The 20,620-nt window shown below is 47.1% G+C and overlaps 1 protein-coding gene across 3 annotated transcripts in view; it reads right to left on the bottom strand.

Annotated features, from left to right (window-relative positions):
* Positions 1-20,620, bottom strand: part of HNRNPUL1 (heterogeneous nuclear ribonucleoprotein U like 1) — a 32,113-nt gene that overhangs the window by 958 nt on the left and 10,535 nt on the right. For all 3 annotated transcript variants that reach the window (XM_007491943.3, XM_007491944.3, XM_056796226.1), the window contains 9 exons: positions 19,626-19,725; positions 16,610-16,722; positions 15,119-15,385; positions 13,603-13,725; positions 13,353-13,481; positions 6,587-6,755; positions 5,191-5,529; positions 1,092-1,366; positions 372-566 (listed from right to left, as the gene is read on the bottom strand). In XM_007491943.3, coding sequence (XP_007492005.1) covers positions 372-566; positions 1,092-1,366; positions 5,191-5,529; positions 6,587-6,755; positions 13,353-13,481; positions 13,603-13,725; positions 15,119-15,385; positions 16,610-16,722; positions 19,626-19,725 — 1,710 coding nt within the window. The remainder of the gene's footprint in view (positions 1-371; positions 567-1,091; positions 1,367-5,190; positions 5,530-6,586; positions 6,756-13,352; positions 13,482-13,602; positions 13,726-15,118; positions 15,386-16,609; positions 16,723-19,625; positions 19,726-20,620) is intronic.

Raw genomic sequence — 20,620 nt, 5'->3', positions numbered from 1 at the left:
ATTGGGTCCAGGGCCGTCTGGCCTGACTTCCTTCAGTCACACGTTGTGCCCCTGCCCTCTTACCTTGTCTTAGAAGTAATAGCAAGGCAGAAGAGCAGTGAGGGCTGGGCAATGGGGGTCAAGTGACTGGCCCAGGGTCCCACAGCTAGAAAGGGTCTGAAGCTAGATTTGAACCCAGGACCTCCCACATCTAGGCCTGGCTCTCCATCCACGGAGTTACCCAGCTGCCCTCGAAGACCAGAACTTGAGCTCACTTCAACTCTTCCCCTTTCCCACAATCTGGTCAAGGTCTTCGAGGGCCCGGACCACAGGGACACACCACTAGGGCTCAGTCTGTGCCTGTCTGCCTAGAATGGAAAGGAGGGACCTACCTGCTGATACTGGTTGTAGTTCTGTTGATTGTAGGTCTGTCCGGTGGGGGGCGGGGGAGGAGTGGTGTAGGTGGGGGTGTAGGCGGTGTAGCTCCCGTAGTTGTAGGTGGGAGGGGGTGGGGGTGGCGGGGGAGGAGGGGCGGTGTAAGCTGGCTGGGTGTACCCTCCCTGATTGTAGGTGGGGGTATAGGTCGGCTGCAAAGAAAAGAGAAGGATTCGTAGAAGGCCACCGGATGAGGGAGGGGAGGGAAGCCCTAGAAGGGGTCTGGCTCGGCACGCCCTCCTCCCCTTTCTGGGCTCCGGCTGTCATCTACAGAAGAGGATCTGCTGGCTCTCGTCCCTGGGACGCTTCCACAGAATCTGGGCTCATCCCAACTGCTGGAGGCAGGGGCGCAAAGCGGCCAGTCCTCCCGGGTGTCCCCAGGGCGCCGGGATCCACTTCCTCCCGAGTCTCCCTGGAGGCTTTCTTTGTAGCCCAGGGCCTCGTTCTAGGTATCTCAACGGCTTTTCTGAAAAGGCTCCCCAGGCGTCACCGGGCAGCCCCTCTCTCCCGGCTCAGCTTTATTACTATTATAAAAACCTCCTACCGTCTGTCTTAGAAGAGACACCCAGTGTCGGTTCCAAGGCAAAGGCTAGGCAGTCGGGGTTAAACGGCCTGCCCAGGGTCACACAGCTGAGTATTGTGCACAATGTCCCCAGTGCCCCACCGGCTGCCCTTACCTGGGGGGGGCTGTAGCTGCTGACAGGAGGGGTGCTGCCTATGCTGCTGGCCCCCGAGGTGGGGATGTTGCTGCTTTTGTAGGTGCTGCTACTGCCGCCGCCGACACCACTGCTGGGGGGAGGCTGGCTCCTGGCAGGGGGGTAGCTCTGTGGCTGAGGGGCCCGCGTGTAGCCGCCTCGGTTATTGGAGTTGTTGTCCCGGTTATTGCTGCCCCAGCGGCTCTGAGGATAGCCCCCGCCGCTGTTATTGCTTCCACCCCCACCTCGGTTGAAACCTAGAAAGGGCAAAAGGGCATTTGGTTGGCCAGTCATTCAATTCACTCACAGACAGCAGAGGTGAAACTAGGGCTAGTACAGAAGCCCGGAGCGGAGCCAGGCCTGGCTCGAAGCCCAGGCCTCTTGGTCAGTTGCTCTTGCCTGGCTGCCGGGTTCTCGGGTCCTTTTGCATGATAAACCCTTCAGCCAAGTAAGATGCAGCCACTGTCTGTCCTCCTCTATCCACTGGACAAACATCTTCAGTGGCTGCCCAAGTGTGGAGCACGAAAGACAAAGGGACTAGAGTTGTCCCCCTAGCTACAAAGCTGAGACAAGGTCCCTGGTGGCAGGCCGGGGGGAGAGCCTCAAAAGCCGACGTTGAGAGAAACTTCCCAAGGCAGAAAGGAGAAGGGCAAGTTCATGGGGGCAGCACAGACGTAACGGGACCGGAGAGAGACTGGGAAGACAGAGGAGCTGAGCAGAGAAGACGATCCCTTCTCTTCTGCATCAGGACCCCGATATCCTAGGACTACAATAAGGGTAGCCCACTGGAGCAAGAAACACAAGGCACGGGGAGAAGGAGGACAGGTTTCTCCAGGCAGGGGTGGCTATGCCAAAAAGGGACATCAGGGCTGCTGGTCAGCCTGTCAAGCCTTCACGATCATTTCACTCTTCTGAAGAGACAAGAAGCTCGATGCTGATCAAGTGTGAGGAAGTGTTTGCTGAAGCAAAAATGGCAGAAATAAGCCTTCTCACAGAGGGAAAGAAGGACAGTCCGACCCAGACCCTGAACTTACTTCCAGGAGTTCAAAGAAGGCCATAAATCCATAGCTAAAGCCTGCAGAGGCAGGGCGACCCCCAGAATTGGGAAATGATCAGTGACACATAAGCAGTCTTGAGGGAGAAAATGGGACGGGGATTGGCCATCCCTGGGGCTGCCCTAGAAATCCCTTTGCTCCCAAATGTCCAGTGTAAGCACCTCATTCTATAGACAAGGAACCTGGAGTCCAGAGTGGTGCAAGGAGGGGCAGATGGCTATCCCAGAAAACAAGGATAAACTTAAACAATGGAGGCTCCCAAGACAGTGGCACCATCCTTGAAGAGGAGTAAGAATAACTAGCTAGTGCTTTCCAAACCTGATCTCCTTTGTACCCTGGGAAGGAAGCATTATTATTCTCCAGCTGAGGAAAGAAAGGCAGAAAAATGGATGACCAGAAGTGTCTGAGGCCAGATTTGAGCCCAGAGCTTCCTGACTCCCGGACAGGTGCTCTTGCACTGCCCAACCTGGCTGCTTGTGTGGTCCATACTTCCTGGTTGTGTGACCTTGGTCTGCCCTAAGTTTCCTCATCTGTAAAATGGGGATAAAAGCACCTTCCTCACAAGGGTTCAGTGAAATTCAAATGAGAGACTAATTGTGAAGTCCTTCATAGCACAGTGCCACGTACTTAAGAGGCTCTATTGAAATGCACGCTCTTCTCAGCTGTTATTAGTCTCGGGACTACTGAAGTGGTTAGTGATGAACATGACAGACACCGAACAGCTTGAAAGTGGTATGATGGAAACAAGAGAAATGGTTGACCACAGGAAGAGGAAAGGAAGCGTCAAGGTGTGTTTGGCTTCTTTTCTTGGTCAAGGAAGCCCAAGAGTGAAGCAGGAGATGGTCAGTCTCTGACAACTGGGGAAACTTCAATAAATCTGTGTGGCCAGGTTTGGCCCAAAGAACAGCATTTCAGGTACTAAGTCAACTGTGGAGGAAGGCTGAGCTGCTCTCTGTGATGTTCAAAAAACCAGAGATTGGAGCTGGGGAACTACACAAGCTTGGGTGAGCTGGACTAATGGGCAGCCAGACAGTACAGAGGATAGAACAATGGGCCTGGAGGCAAGACTCTGAAGTTCAATCCAGGCTTGGACACTGGCTAGCTGTATGACGACCCTGGGCAAGTCACTTTACCTCTACCTGCTTCCATTTCCTCAACTGTAAAATGGATATGATGAATAACATCTTGTGAGAACCATGTGTGATCATGTTTGCAAAGTTCATGCTGGCTGCCACACACGAATCAAACAACTCGGACCCAGCACCATACCATATTAAAGAAATGGGACTCATCAAAATCAAATGCCCTTCTCTCACTTCTACATAACTGGCAATTTGGTGCAGGTGAGGGCATTTCCCTCCCTAAGACCGATTGATGTTTGTGGAAGCTTCAAGCTCCCTTGTTTATAAAAACCTTGCCCTGTTGAGTCTGGTTAAATGAACCCAGCCTGGAGTTTTGGTCAGGGCTGGTCTTTTCCTGGATGTGGCTGGAGAAAGGGGCATGCACATCTTTGTGAGCTCACAGAATGGGCTGCAAATTATTAACAATCCAAAGTACTTAACTTCGTAAGGACAAGAATTTGACCATTTCTTCTGAAAGTGAAGGGAACCTGGGACACCTCGGAGCTTCTCTGGCCGTGTCACACTAACCTCATGTCCATTTTGGGGAGGGTTATTGGTTAGATGGGCAAATCAGGGAAAGGTTATGACAAAGTCTCATGTTTGGTTGAGTTCCTGTGGAGTATGCAGAAGAGATACAGTTCAATGAAATGTGGCCAGATGACTTAAGAAGCCATCGTTAATGGCCTGACCTGTCAAGTCTTGAGGACGTTCCCAAGACTCTTGTTGGCTCAGTATGTGGTACTGAACATTCCGCTCACTTTCTTGGATGAATGGCACGAGGCCTCAGAGCTCGATGGGACCTCACTAATTATAGACTGTCCTTGAATATATACCTAAGATAAAGCTATGATATAGCAACACGCTTGGAGGACAGACTGAATGGACAAAACTGAAATTTAATAGGGAAAGTCTTAGGCTTATCTCAAGTTCTTTGTGTTCCAAAGACCAGCCTCCCCAAAGGGTCCTGATGGATTCTGCCCATGTCCCATATTCCGGAGGGGCTGCATCCATGGGGGTGACGAGGACAAGTAAACTTAAGAGGACAGACATCTCGATGTCGGCTGAAGGAACTGGGAATGGAGAGGAGGGATAGATTATATTCTTCCTGACACACAGACAAGGAGTTGGAACTGGTCTGCTTTGGTTTACAGGGCAGACTCGGCTCCAAGTCACTCCTGGTGAAGGCTGGCAGGCTGCAGAGGCAAGTCCAACTGAGGCTCGAGACCTCTGAGGACCCTTCCAGGCTGACAGTTCATGACTACCACAGTATAAGGCTTTTCCTTCAATATTTCTAAGAGATAAGCAGTGCAAACACTGATCATGCCACTTTACAGATGAGAAAATTGAGGTGAAGGATTAGATTATGAGCAAGTCTTCTGATTCTAAGGACAAGTGCTGCTTCTACCAGATTCGGAGGCAAAATTTTCCCGGTTCACTTCTGCCACTGGCCTCTATAGGAGGCATCTCCCAGGTGAGTAAACTCTCAATGTAGAAGAGCCTTTCTCTGCCACTGAGTGTCTTATGAGAGGGCCCTGGAACACTGCAAAGTGATTCAACCAGGGCTCCATAGCGGTGTCAAAAGCAGGGTTTGTACCGAGGTCTTCCTGGTCCCGAGACTGGCTCACCCCTTTTCAGTCATGTGTTTTTGGTTTTCCTAACTAGATACACTCCCACCCCTCGTGGTCACCCCTGAACTCCTTGGGCACAGCCCAGAGCAGAACAGCCTCCTCATTCAGACTGGGATCTGGGGGCATATCTCAGAGCAGTCCTTCAGATAGGATCACCCCTAGGCTGGGCTGGACAAAAGGGAGACCCTGCCCATGGACAGAGGGGAAGACATGATGGCCCCCTGATGTTCCAGGGAATCAGCCAGCTGTGCTGACCTGAGGTGGGGGAAGCTATTACCTCCTCGGTAGCTGCCGCCGCCGCCGCCACCGCCACCACCACCACCACCACTGTTGCCGCTGCCACCACCACTGCTGCCCCCTCGGTTCTGGAAGCCCCCTCGATTGCCCCCAGGCGGTCCTCGGCTGTCGTACCGCTGGAAGCCCCCAGTGCCTCCTCGGCCCCGGAAGCCTCCTGAGTTGCTGACCCCACGATTATCAAAGCGTTTCTCTGGAGGAGGCCCAGCCTTCCTGCCCTCCTCATTGTACTGTTTCACCAGCTTGTCGGCCTCCTCCCGTTGGAGTTCGATGAAAAGGACTTCATCGAGAAAGTCCCCGACACTGGGCAGTGTGAAGTTGGCTTCAGGGTGTGCGCAGGAAGAGAGAGGGAGAAAGGAGACATGGTTAGCTACTTCCAGAGCCTCCAAGAACTAGGCTTACCCTAGATGGGCCCTCTGGAACACCCAACTGTCAGAGAACTGGAAGGTAAACATACTGGGGAGCAGTAAGAGAATTAAAGAAATCCAAGGAAAAAAACCTATGAATGCACCTCAACCAGCCCCCAACCCCTCCATTCCCATGTGACTTTTGTATGGTCCCCGATGATGCTTGATCACATGGGTTGGTAGGGCTATGACTGGGAAAGTAGACTCCAAAAGATCACCCCAGTGCAAATGTTAATAATAAGGAAATGGGTCTCATGTTAAACCCAGTGGAATGGTGCATCAGATACGAGAGGGGGGTGGGGGGAGAAGAAGGAACATGAGTCTTATAACCATTGAAAATGATTCTAAATCATCTAATTAAATAAAATTAAAAAATAAACAAGTCCCAGTTTATTGAATTGGAATGTCTTCACTGAAGGTTATAGGTGACCATGGGGAAAAGAAGGGGCAGAAAGAAATGTAGAAAGAAAACTAACTGAAATTAGCTAAAAGGCTCAGTGTGTTGAGAGCTAGGCCTAGAGACGGGAGGTCCTAGGTTCAAATCTGGCCTCAGACACTTCCCAGCTGTGTGACCCTGGGCAAGTCACTTGACCCCCATTGCCTAGCCCTTACCACTCTTCTGCCTTGGAACCAATACACAGTATTGACTCCAAGACAGAAGGTGAGGGTTAAAAAAAAAAAGTGTGTGGGTGTGAGAATTAACCAGAGGGGCATTCTATAAACATGTTCTCCTAAAAACCACAGGGCCAGATGCCTTTTTTCTTTATAAAAAACCCCCCAAAACTCATTACTTTCTGTCCTAGGATAGTTACTGAATTATCAGTTCTAGGCAATGGGATCAAAGTGACTTGCCCAAGGTCACTGTAGCTAGGAAGTGTCTGAAATCCGATTTGAACCCAGGGCTGCTTATCTCTAGGTCTGGCTGTCTACACACTGAGCCACCTAGCTGCTCTTCATTCTTCATTTTCCTACCTTTCATTTCTAACACAGCATGATCTGGCACATCCTTCCCCTCTTCATCTGTGCGTCTTATTGTCCGATCTTTTAGGTCCTCATCCGTAGGACAAATGACAATAGCCTTGCGTTGGAAACCTTCAAAAGGACGCATTTTTCGTCTCTGGGCTGATCCATAAACATTTGTCTAGCAATGAGTGACAGAGAAGAGGTAATTGTTTGTTACACATTCTTTAGTTTGGTAGGGCGGGGAGGTTAATACAGAAGTTCCACAGGAAGCTTTCAGGGAACTGGAAGGGTAGGGAAGCTGAGCGACTTGCCTAAAGCCACAGAAGTAGCAGTGTCGGGTGGATTTTGGAGCCAGAGCCTCCTTTGGTTCATGACGGTCCTCTAGGTGACTCTGGAGCCCTAACCGACCTCTGGGAAAGTGTGGCTTCACGTCTCCAGGAACCTCCAAGCTCTCCCCAGCCACCCCCATGATTCTGGACTAAGGGTCAATTAGGATGCTGACCTATGTGCATGTTCAGTCTGTCTAAAGGGGGAAAATACACACAAGTGGCAATTACAGAGTTGGGTCAAGGCAAAGAGAGTATGCTAGCAATGGATGAGAGAGGGAAGACTTGCTCCTGGGAAAAGTGGGTCATAGAGTACACTCAAGCAAGTTGCAAACAATGAGCACTCATTTAGGGCCCATCGTATGCCAGGGTCCAAGCTAGGTGGTGGAGATAGAAAACACAAAAGGCCATGAATTACTCTCAAAGAGATTCCATTCTATCAGGAGCCATCTAGGTAGCAGGGTGCTGAAATTTTAAGAGGCCATTCCCGTTCATCCCAACCCCAGGGCTTCCCTCTCCTTTGCTGCCACTTCACTAATCCTCCACTCAAACTTCACGGTCCCTTGGAGTCATGGTCCCAAGAAGCTGGCTCTGACAATGGCACAGGGCTATGAGAGTTGATGGGAAATAGGGTGTGCTCTCCAGATCACCAATCTTCTACAGGAAGCCCTTTCTATATGGATAAGGCACATGCACAAAAACCTGTGATCAAAAATTCCCTGGAGTTTAATATGTACCTGAAAAGAATTTCCTCTATAATGTACTCTAATGGTCACTTAGCCCGTTTTGGAATGCCCTTTGGGTGCAAGCCATGCAAATGGAGATAAATTGCATTTTTTTTGAAAGAGAAATAGCTGGCACTGCCTACTTCACATTGTTTTGGGAAGAAAGCCCAAAGCAAATCATAAGATACTAAAGATACCAGAGCTCTTGGGACATAAAGGTCCTATAATGCTCTGCTTATAGAGCAAATGATTGGAATCCAACTGATGGGTGATTTTTGACGGCCTTATAAAAGGAATTTGGCTGTCGGAGCCACCATGCTCCACTACAAGCTCTGGCATCAAATCATTGTGGCAGGTTGACACCAATGGGTAAAACCAGGAATGGGACTTGGGTTCCAGTTCTAGCTGTCATCCAATTCTTTTTCTGGGCCAGTTTCTGCCTCTGAAAAAATCCACGGGAATTTGATCTTCAAATTTGCCTCTAGCTGAGCTACCCTGGGTAGTGGGTTCAGTGAGGAAGGCGAGAAGGGAAATGGTATTTCACTTCTCCATGGCAATGGCCTTGCAGAAGGTTCATATTAGTTGGGGGAATCAACCCTAGAGTAGGTACCCCCTCCCCCATCTCCCTAATTAAAAGCACTTCTCTTTGGTCCAACAAAGAAGCAATCTTTTTTAACAACTCAAAATTCCCTTAGCAGAAAATCAGGTCATGGACCATCTCTGCTTGTCACCATTTAGAGCCCTCCAACACCCTTCATCAATACGATCTTGGCATAGTCTACAGGTCACAGGACAGCTTTTTTGTACTCCTCAAATGACCAAGAAGTTGTCTTATTCTCTTTAACCCGCTGAAGTGCAGAGGTTTTGGCAACAGCAGAAAAAATCTAGGACTGTGCCAATGTCATGTACCAGTGGGCATGGGAAACAACCAGTAAATAGCTATCTTCACCAGCTAGAAGAGGGGTCTAATTCCTACCCATCTTTTTTGAATTTCACTTTGGGGCCCAGGCATTTCTAGAAAAACTTTCCTTCCATCTGGTGTCATATCTGGGTAGACTTGAGGTCCTGGAATACCTCTGAGGTTTCCCTTTAGGAAGGGACATGCACTGGTCTAGGGTTCCTGTGGTCTTTGTGGAAGAGTTGGGGTGGGGGTGGAGACTCTTAAGAGTGGCCGAACACGGCAACTATTTTTCTGCTTTAGGAGTGCTGGGCATGGGGAAGAAGACCACAGTCCCAATTCTGTGGCTAGATGGAATAAACCAGGCCACTTTTTGGTTTGAGAATCGTCCAAGCTGAGGTGCTTCTTAGCGACAATGGTGGTAAATACTATAAAATTAATCAAATGGCCATGTTGCCAAGAATATAAACTCACTCTGGCCCGAAGTGTGGAGCTGAGACTTTATTACCCACCTGGGAAAGGGAAGGCAAACTACCATGAGCAGCCCCATTCTTGGCTTTTCCTTGTTGGGTCATAGGGCCTCTGGAGGAAATGGTTCAAGTTCAGAGGCTGTTGCTACAGCAAATACACTCTAAGCCCAGGGCCACGCCAAACCTGGCTCAGCTGCAGGCATCAAGGGACCACCAGTGCTGGTTGCTAAGTTACACTACAGTTGCATTGCAGGAGCTGCTGCCTGCTGTCTTGGCTCTTCTATTCACAGTAATCCAGTTGCTGTGGCCTTTAGTTTTTCCGATTGCACCAATATATACCAATCACAGGTAGTTTTCTGCCCACAGCAGATACATAAAAGAATATTTCTGAGATGGTTGCTTCATTGGGTTCCCCTTAGGGTAGCTACTCTAGGACCCAGAGTAAGGGACTCTGGTGATTTATGCCTTTGGCCTATTTGGTTCCACAGAGGCTAAATAAGAAGGAAACTAATATCGAATGAACAAGACTTGGCTTGTTCTCAACTCCTGGTGGAATCACATGTCTGGGGTGGAAAGATGGCCCATGTGGAGAGGCTCAGGCTGGGCCTGGGAGGGCATGTGTATGAATGGCACTTTCCTTTGGCAAACCTTGCCAACAGCTGTCAGGAGTTTACTCCTGGCCACAGCTCTTTCTGAGCCTAGAGTTTCCGTTTCAGCTGAAAGAAGGGGACAGCTGGAGCAAAAACCACAACTGGGCCCCTTTCTAAAAAAAAAAGTACATGCCCTAGAGGCGTCAGATCCAGCCTTTTTTCTCTCCTAATAGGGCCTCCTCAGACAAGAGGCTTTTGGGTCTCAATAACATCTCCAAACTCATTTCCCCAATCCCATTATCAAATGTAAATTCCTGTTACTACCAAGAGCCCTTGGAGAGATGGGAGAGAAAAGGTGGTCATTCATGTGGAGCCTTAGTCAAACTTTCCTTCTCAGCCTCCATCTTTCCTTCATGCCAAATGAAGCCACCAAGACTGGGAATCTGGGCTACTAAATAAGGTGACTGATGGAGGGGGTGAGGGTGTAGAAGCCCATATATTTTTATCTAAGGATAATTAGAGAAGGGGATTGGGGATGGAGATTTAGGGTTTTTCTACTCAAGTCAGAAGGTAGAATGAAGAGAGGCAGATCTGAGCTTGAGTAATTCTTCCACTCTGGAGCAGTAGGAGAATAATCTACTTCATGGAGTCTTGTTTATTTTCTTAATGGCCTAATTTCTGGCTATTAACTTTGTGTTAGGGTTGGGCTCTGCTCCCAGTGTGTGAAGGATAACACCTTGGGCTTTGGGTTTTTTGGTGGTGGTGTTTTCTTCCAATATGCTATGATTCAAGGCAAGGTGTGGTCACTGTTCATCCCACTTATGCCCTGTTTATGAGTACCCCTCCCACCCCCTCAGCACTTTAACAGCAGGGAGAGAACTATCAGATTTGCTCCTGTCCCACCTTAGGAGGTGCCCTACAGGGGCTTCCCCATCAACCCCCAAGCAGAGGGCGGTGCTCACAGTGATCTAAAGCAGCAGCCATCAAGCTGTTATTCCTGGAAAGGGAGAAATATCTGCCAGCACTGTTAAGACTTGCTGACAGAGCCTTGGGGATGGAGGGAGAATCAGGCTCTTGAATATTTGACCCCATTTTGGTTGGCCTGAAAGTCCCCCACTTTTCTGGTCATCTATAAAACGAAGCTGAGGATGGAACCAAAGGTCTAGGATTTGAATCTTAAAACTAGCATCTGAGAGATCTTGGCTAAATCAAGTCCCTCATTTGCGAATGAAGGTGGTTAGATTATCTGTCCTTCTACCCCTTAAGGGTAGATTTTATTAACATCTAGCAGAGCATTTAAGTACTTAGAAAACATTTCCTTTACAACCCAGTGAGGTAAGTAGTAGATAAGTATAGTATCCCCATCTTACAGAAGGGGAAAATTGAGGTTCAGAGGCACCTGCCAGTGCTAGACTCCATGTGGGGACTCAGCTTCCTCGTAAGACCACCCTCAGTCCTAATTGTGTTATTGTAACACAGCCAATGGCTGGCCAGCTTAGGTGGAGGCTGCCTGGTAATCTGTAGGAAAGCAGCTCAAAGTCCCCCTTTATAAATGTGTCTTCAGAGGGCCTGAGGAAGAGTGGAAAAGCCCCAAAGGGGCATTGTCCTGGGCTGCTTCTCACAGATCCAGAAACCTAAGCTTTGGACTCCAGAGGCCAAAGACCCCTGGGATGGGGTGGATGGTGAACTGGGATAAGAACAAAAAAAGTTGTCTTTATTTCAAGAGAACGGATTTCCTGTGCATTTTATTTGATGCATCTGAAAACACAAACCTGAAGAGGCCACTGGCATTTGGGGATGCCTCTGGGTTCATAACAAAAAAAGAGCACAGAAGGGTCACAACTCATTCAAAGTGGCAGCAAAGTGGAGATTTGAACCCACATCAGAGGGCTGCAGACCTGTAGGATTTCCCTCTCATTTTACAGATGAGAAAATGGAAAGCCAGAAAAGGAAAGTCTTGTCTGAAGCTAAGTTTGAACTCAGGTACCCAGACACCAAGTCTCTGTTAACCCCAACACATACACCCTCCCAAGGGCTCCAGCTTCTGACAGATGAGCAGTTCTCACCTTGACCCAGTTCCATGAAATCAGGGCTTTCTTCTTACTACTGTAAAAGCTAGACACTGGCTCACAACAGTGGCCTGTTAGCCTTCTCCTCCAGGATATCCTAATAGGCTGTGTTTCCTCAAAGGTACTATTATTAGGGAAAGCAGTCTGGGTGCTTTGAGCACATACAGAAGCTGGAGACCCAAGCCTCTGCCCTAAGTGGGGATTCTACCCAAATCCATTTGGGTCCCGGATCTCACTACTGATTTAACCAGCTCTGGAAAGAAAAAAAAAAACCCACCAAGTTGGGTTTATTCATAGAAGAAGAAGAAGAAGCAGTCATGGGTGAGCTCAGTGGTGGAAGGATAGTTGCTGGGTATTCCAATGGTGCTGGTCCTCCCTTATGGACCCAAGTGGTTTCTTTCCTTCTTTTTTGGGGGGGTCAGTGGGGGTGGGAGGAGGTAAGGGTGTGTATAGGGGTGGTGCTGGCAGTGGTGGTAAGGGAGTCTATATTGGTGCCATCTGTCACTAGGGCATTACAGCCAGAGCCAAATGTGAATGAACACAAACTAGTGCTTATCTAAGAGACTATCAGATAGAAGGGAGAATACCTGGCCAGCAGCCCCTGGGTCATGAGGCCTGAGCTTGTCTACAATGCAGCACTGTATCTAAGTGGAAGGACTTTTTCTAGAACTAGTTCCTCAAGTACTTCCTTGTCTGTCCTTTAAGTGTCACTTATGGCAAGTAACATCACCACTCAACCAGAAGTTCTTATACTTATCCCCAGGCCCTCATAGAAGACTGCACTTGACCCATATTTATCTGACCCTCCAAGAAGCTGAGAGCAATGACTCTCTAGTCACCTGGGTTTAGACAGAACCACTCTCAAGTAACTCTACATCCTGTGAACCATTTTCTACAAGGACTCCCTAGAATCATGATGGCAAACCTAGAGCACTCATGCCAAGCAGAGACCTCTCTGTGAATACACATGCCATTGCCTGCCAGAGTTAGTTACTAGAAACTGAATCCTTCCCCTTCTCCACTGTGTCTCCTCACCCCTCTGCCTAGATCAATGGAAGTGCTTACTCTCTCCCCTGAGAGAAGGCAAGGGCTACTACCCTTCCTTTTCTCCCTTCAGAGCATGGCACAAAGTCTCTAAAAGGTTCGCCATAGAACAACTGTTTCCAACACTCACCCCTCCCTCTAATTTCCTCTGTATCCTCCCTGGCTTGGAGGCAGGTTCTGGATACTTTGTACACTGAGCAGAGCCTTAATGGAACTTGTTCCAAGACACCCCATAACTGGTAATACCAGGAAATAGTCAAGGATTCTGAGGTTGTTGTCAGAAGGAAGCTCAATTGAGTTGTGATGAAGCTGCCTTTCTTCCACTCAAAGCGCCAAATCCTCTTTTTGGAGCTGAATTGTGGAAATAGCTTTGGAGGGCGAGTTACAGAATGAGATGAGAGCAAGGGTCTTGACTCCCAGCTCATTGCCCTTTCATAATACTCCCCTACTGCATGTGGCTGTTGAAAAAAGGTTTTTATGGGGCAGAGCCACGAACTCAGTAAAGCTTCTATGTTCTCACAAAGATAGACAAGGGCTTAGAAGTGTGCCTGCACTTGTGAAGGTGGTAGTATATTTAGGCTAAAACCATTAAGATATTGTGGGTGCTTAATCCTACCGATCCCACGGAGGTGGCAGGGATGACCGGGAAGTACCTGATCCAGGATGTAGTTGCGTTTCTTGCGGGCGGCAATCTGAATGAGGCGGTTCAGGCACTGAGTGGCCTGCTGGATGAGGACATCCCATCGGCCAGCATAATTGCGCTGTCGGCGGAGGCCCATCACCTGGAGGGGGTAGGAGTGGAGAGACAGATTGGTGGCTTTTCTGTGTAGTCATGAGGAAAGCATCCTGTTGAGGATCTGAAGTTTGGGAGGGAGGTAAAGATGGTGGCCACATCACACTCACCCGCATTTTATCCATGATGGCATTGGTGCCCAGGATGTTGTACTTCTTGGTAGGGTTGGCAGCTGCATGTTTGACAGCCCATGTCGTCTTGCCAGCTGCTGGTAAGCCAACCATCATTAGGATCTGAAGAAAACCCAATGGAGAACACTGAACACTGTGCAAATAGAAATTTGATACACCTGAACTACATTTACCTAGCATCCTTTTAAGTTATGTCCTGACTTTGTGTCCTGATGTTTGGGAGATAAATTTTGCTGAAACTCATGCTACAGTGCTTTTGGGGCTTTTGCTTTGATAAAGCACTGTAGGTGTGGGTCTCGGGCTCTGTGCTCTGCTTACTTGGCTGAAGGAATCTCTCTCTCTCTCACTTTGTTGTTATTAAATCCTATAAACTTAAATACTTGAAGTATTCATTCATTTTTACTCTCACAACATAAAGGGCTGGTGGAAAGGGCAGTCACCTATCTTAAGAGCAGAATCATGGAGCCCCTCCTGAAAGATGGGGAAACTGAACCCCAAAAGGGCAAAGGATGGGGGGGGGGGAGGGGGAAGGAGAGAGTCATAGGACCAGAGAACTGAGAGACTTTAAACCGTCACTCCTCAAGGGAAAGGGATTTCCACTTTTAGAAGTGGAGTTCTTCCCCCCCCCCACTCCCATCCCCTCACAGGGTGAGGAAATGCTCCCATTGGGCTGCTGGGTGGATTAAGTGAAAAAAATGTCTTCTTGCACAGCAGAGAGGGGGAAGGGAGCAGCTCTGCCTTTCTAGTACAGAACTCCAGGGATGGGGTGGGGAGGGAGGGCATCATGAGTGCCTACAGAGAGCATTCTGCATGCCATCTTTGGCACCTATGCCATTGGTTTGCCATCATTGGCCCAAGGTGTTCTAGGTAACCAGAATAAGCCAAGACAAAACTGCATGAACACAGGCCTGGCTCCCCATCCCAGGATGTTTCTACTCTCTTTTTCATCATTCCAGCCAGTTGCCTGGTGTGATAACAGAGAAGTGGGGAAATGGCAAACCCTTCTGGAAGATCACAAGAAACTACACAGTTGAAGGTTCTTTGTAGCTGATTCAATCTAAAGAAAAAAGTTCTATCAATCAGAGAAAAGGATGTGGCAGTTTTTGAGCCTTCCAAGAGAGCATCCTTTAAACTTCATTTAAGAAGGAAGTCCTTATTCCCTTTTCTAGCACAACCATTATCCCCAACTCCTTTTTGGTCTAAAGCAGGAGCTGTTGAAGCTGTTGATCTGAAGCCCCCCCCCCCCCCCCCCCCGTAATACAGGTTTATTTAGAAAAAAAGAAGCCAGCTTCAAATCCTGATTCTTTTGTTTACTTGCTGTGTGACCTTTGACAGGTAAAACAACAAAATGCTTGCTATAGTTCGACACCACCCTCTCTTTGGGACTCATTTTCCTCATTTACAAAATCATGCTGTACCTGCTGATTACCCTTTCAGCTCCAAATCTGACACTTAATTCCAAAGAGGGCTGGTGCTAGCCTTGAGCCCCCCTTACCTCACAATCCGCTTTGCTCTTTGGTCCGATAGTACCCCGAATCCGCTCCCCCACAGGCACATGTTGGATGAAAGTGAACCCTGGGATGACAGAGCAGTAGGGCTCTCTCCTCTGGCCAAAGTTGAACTCTACTGCGCAGTTCTTCACAAGAACATGTGGGTAAAGTGCCTGTCCTCCCAGGGCATCTTTCTGGATGCGGTAGGCTATGCCCAGCCACTTCCCATTCTTGGTGAAAGAAAGTTCTATTTCATGCCCACATTCAAAGTCCTGGAAAAGGAGGTGAGAGGAGATGATAAAATCCGAGTGCTGAGCTTACGACAACAAAATGAGAGAATGCAAAACTGGACAAATAAGCCAACCATGGCTCAGAAGAGAGCTTGGGGGCTCTCCAGGCTTCTTTGCTTCTTCCATACTCCAGGCAAACAAGGATTCAGACAGGCCAATGGTACAGCCTCAAGGCCAGTAGCAGAGGCTGGCAACCTAGGTTTGGCACCCAGCCTGATAACACAAATAAAAAGTGGCCTCTAGAGAGATCTGTTAAGCACAGCCTGATGAACTATAAGAGGAAATGCAGAGCAATGTCTCTTGGTATCCTCCTCCAGTCACAAAGTCTGAGGCCAGAGGAGATGTGGAATATATGCCAATGATCTCTGGGCGCCTGAAGATTCCCAAGCAGTGGGATGAATGGGGGATATATTCTCTGAGCTCTGAAGGAAATGAAAAGCAATGAGCTCCTCCTTTCCTCTAATCTAGTTGGTTCAACATAGGTGAAGGCTAAGTGCCATTAGGAACAACCCATCATCAAATGATAGACCAGCCCACATCAAGGACCAGGCAACTTCCAGGGTCAGTGAGCCTGCCTGGCTTTTTCCCAATTCTATAGAGGCCAGCCAAGTGCCTATGGCTTGGGAGCTTCTTTCCTCCTTACTCTGCTCGGTTCTGCTACCCCAAATCATCCTTCTGCTACTGATGGCCCTGCAAACCAATGTTTAGGCTATGTCTTCTCTTTCCCTTCTACCTTCAGTAGAGACACACTCAAGTCAAAGACATTGCTTCTCTTTGTACAACTGACATTCCATCAAGGAAGCTGGCTCACCTGCTGTTCCCTGCAGAGTACCTCCCATCTTTTGGCCTTTACTCAACCTATGTCCTATGCCAGGATTGCATCACCTGTTTTATTTCTACATGGCAAAATCCTAAGCTCCTGAAAGGATCACCTCACATATATCCTCCTCCTACATGAGGCCTTTCCTGTTCTCTCCACTATCATTCCTGTAAGTTCTACATTCATTTACTTTTCTACATGAGGCATCTACCCAGCAGAATGGAAGCTGTTTGTGGGAAAGGGGTAGTCTTGCCTTAACATCCCTGGTGCCCAGGACACCTGGGAGTTACTTCTTTTAAACAGAATCTGTGGAGTTCCCACAGCTGGGAAGCACTTAATTTCATCCACATGGCCCCACCAGATATGGGATATCTATTCATACTCACTGCAAAACAGCCAATTACATCATTCTCAGCAAATGTGTCCCCGTAGTTTTCAAATCGGCTGTTAGTGGATTTTTTTCCAGTGCCCCCGTAACCATAAGAAAATGCCTCCTCACCTGTAAAGGACATTAAACCCACGGTGGTCACTTTATCACAGTTCCTGGTCACTTATCGACTTCTCTGAAACTCAGTTACTCCTCTATAGAATGAGCTGACCTAGGTGACCATTACATAAAAAAGCCCTTCCAAGCTCTAGATTTATGGTGTAAGGGCCTGGGAGAAAGAGAAAAGTCCAGAGAAAACCTATCCTGAGATCATTTTTGCAGAAAGTTTCAACTTTTCTTCCTTTTAGAGGGACCTAAATGGTTACTGAATGAAAACTCTTACTCTTTCCCTAACAATCTGAATCAGATTCTATAATCTAAGTAAGAACTCCAGAATCAGAGGGGACTAAGACTCATATGCCTTGTATAAATGAAGATTTTGAGCCTTTGGATGTCATCCCCCAGAAGTCCCTTAGTATTTCCCAAAATCCTCTTTTCTTGTGTACCCGCATTTTGCGTGATTATATTTAAGTGGCTGTAACTCCTCCCTCTTCCTCTTTTTGGACCTGCCACCGGGCTGAAGTCAGGCAGTTCTTTTGCTTTAGTTATTATTAATAAAACTTTTAAAAGATGATATGTAGTTATTATTAATTTTAAAACCCACAGCCTTCAGAACTCTTAAGTATAGAGATGGATGTCCCACAAAAGAAGTATTGTTTGTTTTCAACTAGGATTAAGAGAAAAGGAAGAAGAGTTTATGACTAAACAAGAAACAGAAAGGCTCAAAGTAAAACAGACAATTTTGATTAAATAAAATTAAAAGGTTTTACACAAACAAAACCAGTAACAGCTAAAATTAGATGAGAAACAGATAAATGAGAGAAGAAAATCTATGCAGCAAGTTATAAAAGGTCTCATTTCTGAGCTACTTAGAATATTTATGCCAATTTTGAAGAATAAATGCCACTCTATAAATGATCAAAGAACATGAATAGGCAGTTTTCAGAGGAAAAAATCCAAGCTGTCAACAACCATATTAAAAAAATTGCTCAAAATCACTAAGATAAATTCAAGAAAAGCAACAACTTTAAGGTCCAACTTCATAGCCATCTGATTAATTAAGATGACAGAAAAGGAAACTGAAATGCTGAAAGGGATATAGGAAAGCAGGTTCATTAATGCTAACTGGTGTAGAGCTGTGAACTGCTCCAGCCATTCTAGAAAGCAATTTGGAATGATGTCCCCAAATTCCTAAACCTCTGACCCAGTGATACTGCTACTGGGCCCAGGCCCCAGAGATCAATGAAAGAACAAAGGACCCATACACACAAGAATATTTATATTAGTTCTTTTCATAGTGGCAAAGGCATGGAAATTGACGTGATGTCCATCAACTGAGAAAGACCGAATGAATGATGGCACGAATGATGGCACATGACTGTGTTAAGAAACTCTTGTGCCACAAGAGTTGACGAACAAGACTTAAGAGACCTGACCAGTACCAAATATGATTTCAGGAATCATGATGAAACATGCCAATCTCTTCTTGACAGACAGGATGGATCCTGAGAGCAGATGAAGACATATACTTTTGGTCATGGTCAATGTGGGGATTTCTTTTGATAACTATCCACATTTGTCACAAACTTTTTTTCTTCTTTTTTTAATGGGAGGAGGGAAGGGAAGGTGTGAAGGCAGTTTTTTTGCTAATTGAAAAAAATATGAGATATTGATAGAAACAACCCAATTCCTAGAAATGTTTTTCAGTGACAGCAGCACAGCAAAGAACTTTCTACACCATCCCCTACCCCAGACCAAAACATTTTTTCCCTCTAGCTGCTGCCATCAGAAAACAAGAAGTCACAACCTCATAGCTAGTGGCAAAACAAATGTCCTCACTGGATAAATGCAAAAGATGCCTGTCAAGGCTGGGAGGAATATTTCCTCACAAGTTCCAAGATGAAATCGTGTATGGGAATACTGTCATTGTATGAACTGCCCTCCAGGTTCTGTGCCCTTCCCTCTGCATCAGCTCACAGACCTTCCAGGATCCTCTGAAACCTCTTTCTTCATCCCTCCTCACAGCACCAGTGTTCCTCTGAATTCACAGACTGTTACACGTTCAGCCATTCTCTAGTTGATGGGCAACTCCTTGGTTTCCAATTCTTTGCCACCACAGAAAGAGCTGCTACCAATGCATCTGTCTGTTAGTTTGTTTCTCTCTTCTTTGAATTTTCTGTGGTAGACCTAGGGTTACTATTGTTGGACCAAAAGGCACAGATTCCCCATAGTAGTTTTGGGGGCCTAATTCCAAAGCATTTTCTAGAATGACCAAGCTAGCGGAACATTCCACTGACAGGGCATTAATGCATCTATACAGCCTCACTGGCATTTGGCAATTTTGTTTTTGTTCTCAGCCAATCTGATGAGGTAGTAGCTCAGAATTGGTTCACTTTATGTAACTAATTACCAATGATTTGGAGCATTTTTTTCATGTGGCTACTGACAGCTTGCATTTCTTTCTCCAAAGACCACCTATTCATGTCCTTTGACAATTTATCCAATGGGGAAAGGCTCTAAGAGTTTATTTGGATGACAGATGTACTGGGATATCTACTCCCACCTCCCACCCCTAGAATGGTGATTAGTGATCTATGGTTTACTGAATCCATCTTCTAAGCCAAGCTTGTGGCAGGTGAGATAAGAAGTGGTATATTATGAATCACACTTGAAAGAAAAGATAACTAAGACTCAGAAAGGTACAGCAATTTGGCAACATATTTTCTGGCTTCTATTCTAGTGCTCTTCCCATTCTCCTAGTTCTGTCTCTGGGAGCCTACTCCTTCACCTGTGTACCCCAACAATGCCCTAGAGGAGGAGAGGGGCACTAGCTCCAGTCAAAGCTGACTGCTCAGGGGAATTGGTTTTTGACCATCCATTTAAGATGCCACCTAGGGAGAGGACTTTATCCTTACCTAACTGTGTGCTGCAAGAATCCAAAGACCAGCCAATACGGACAACATGGGGATCAGGCTCTGTGGAAGGGAGGTGCTTCACAGAGATTTCTTCATTGATCTGAGGAAAGAGAAACCATGGGGCCTGGAGTTAAAAATACCCATTGACTAAACTCATGCAATTGTTCCATCTCTCAGAAAGAACCATGTTGTGATTAATTTTAGGTGCCTTTTATTAGAGCCAGCTGTCACTCAATAGGAATGTAAACTTGGGCAACTGCCTGGCCTCTTGGCCTGTTTCTTTAACTCATTAAATAGGAATATTAATACCTGTGCTTACACTCCACTGAGATGAGGCAGTATGCACTATATGAATTCAGAAATTATAATTCCAAGGAGGAGGATTTGCTTTCCCCTCTAAGTAGGGAATCAAGAGGTCAAAAATTAAGAAGTACCAGGATGCCACTATTGCCAACATCTAGGTTCCACCTCAATGGAGGAAGGTGGAAGTAGGAGAAGGTGTGGGCTGATTGAAGGCAGATGCTGCTCGGGGACCAACCATCTCCTTCTCCACAGACACCCAAAGCCAGCCCATGGCCCAGGCCCATTCTGGTGCTCTTTCCTGGGTCCAAGCTGATTTCCTGAGGAAAAGGATACTAGATATACAGTGAGAAGACTTGGATTCAAGTATTTTCACTTCTTTAGGTGCATGACTTTAATTGCAAAATAGGGATATCACCTATTCATAAAGTTCTTGAAAGAGCCAAATGCTAATGGATGAAAAGCATCTAACTGCCAAATATAGAAGGGGAAGGAATTTTCAAGGGCCATCAAATCCAACCTATCTCTGAACAAGAATCCCTGACAAGGGCTCCCCTAGCTTCTGTGAAGATCTCCAGGAATAAAGAATCCCTTCGATTCCTTAGGCAACTCCTTTCTCTGCTTACAGGTTTTTCCTAACCTCAAGCCCAAACACTTGCCTCTCACTCTTGGATCTGCCCTATGGGTCCCAAGAA

The sequence above is a fragment of the Monodelphis domestica genome, chromosome 4 (genome assembly GCF_027887165.1).
Source record: "Monodelphis domestica isolate mMonDom1 chromosome 4, mMonDom1.pri, whole genome shotgun sequence".
In the NCBI taxonomy this organism is placed as follows: domain Eukaryota; kingdom Metazoa; phylum Chordata; class Mammalia; order Didelphimorphia; family Didelphidae; genus Monodelphis; species Monodelphis domestica.
The sequence above is the reverse complement of the archived record's forward strand: the minus strand, read 5'-3'. Positions and strand labels throughout refer to the sequence as shown.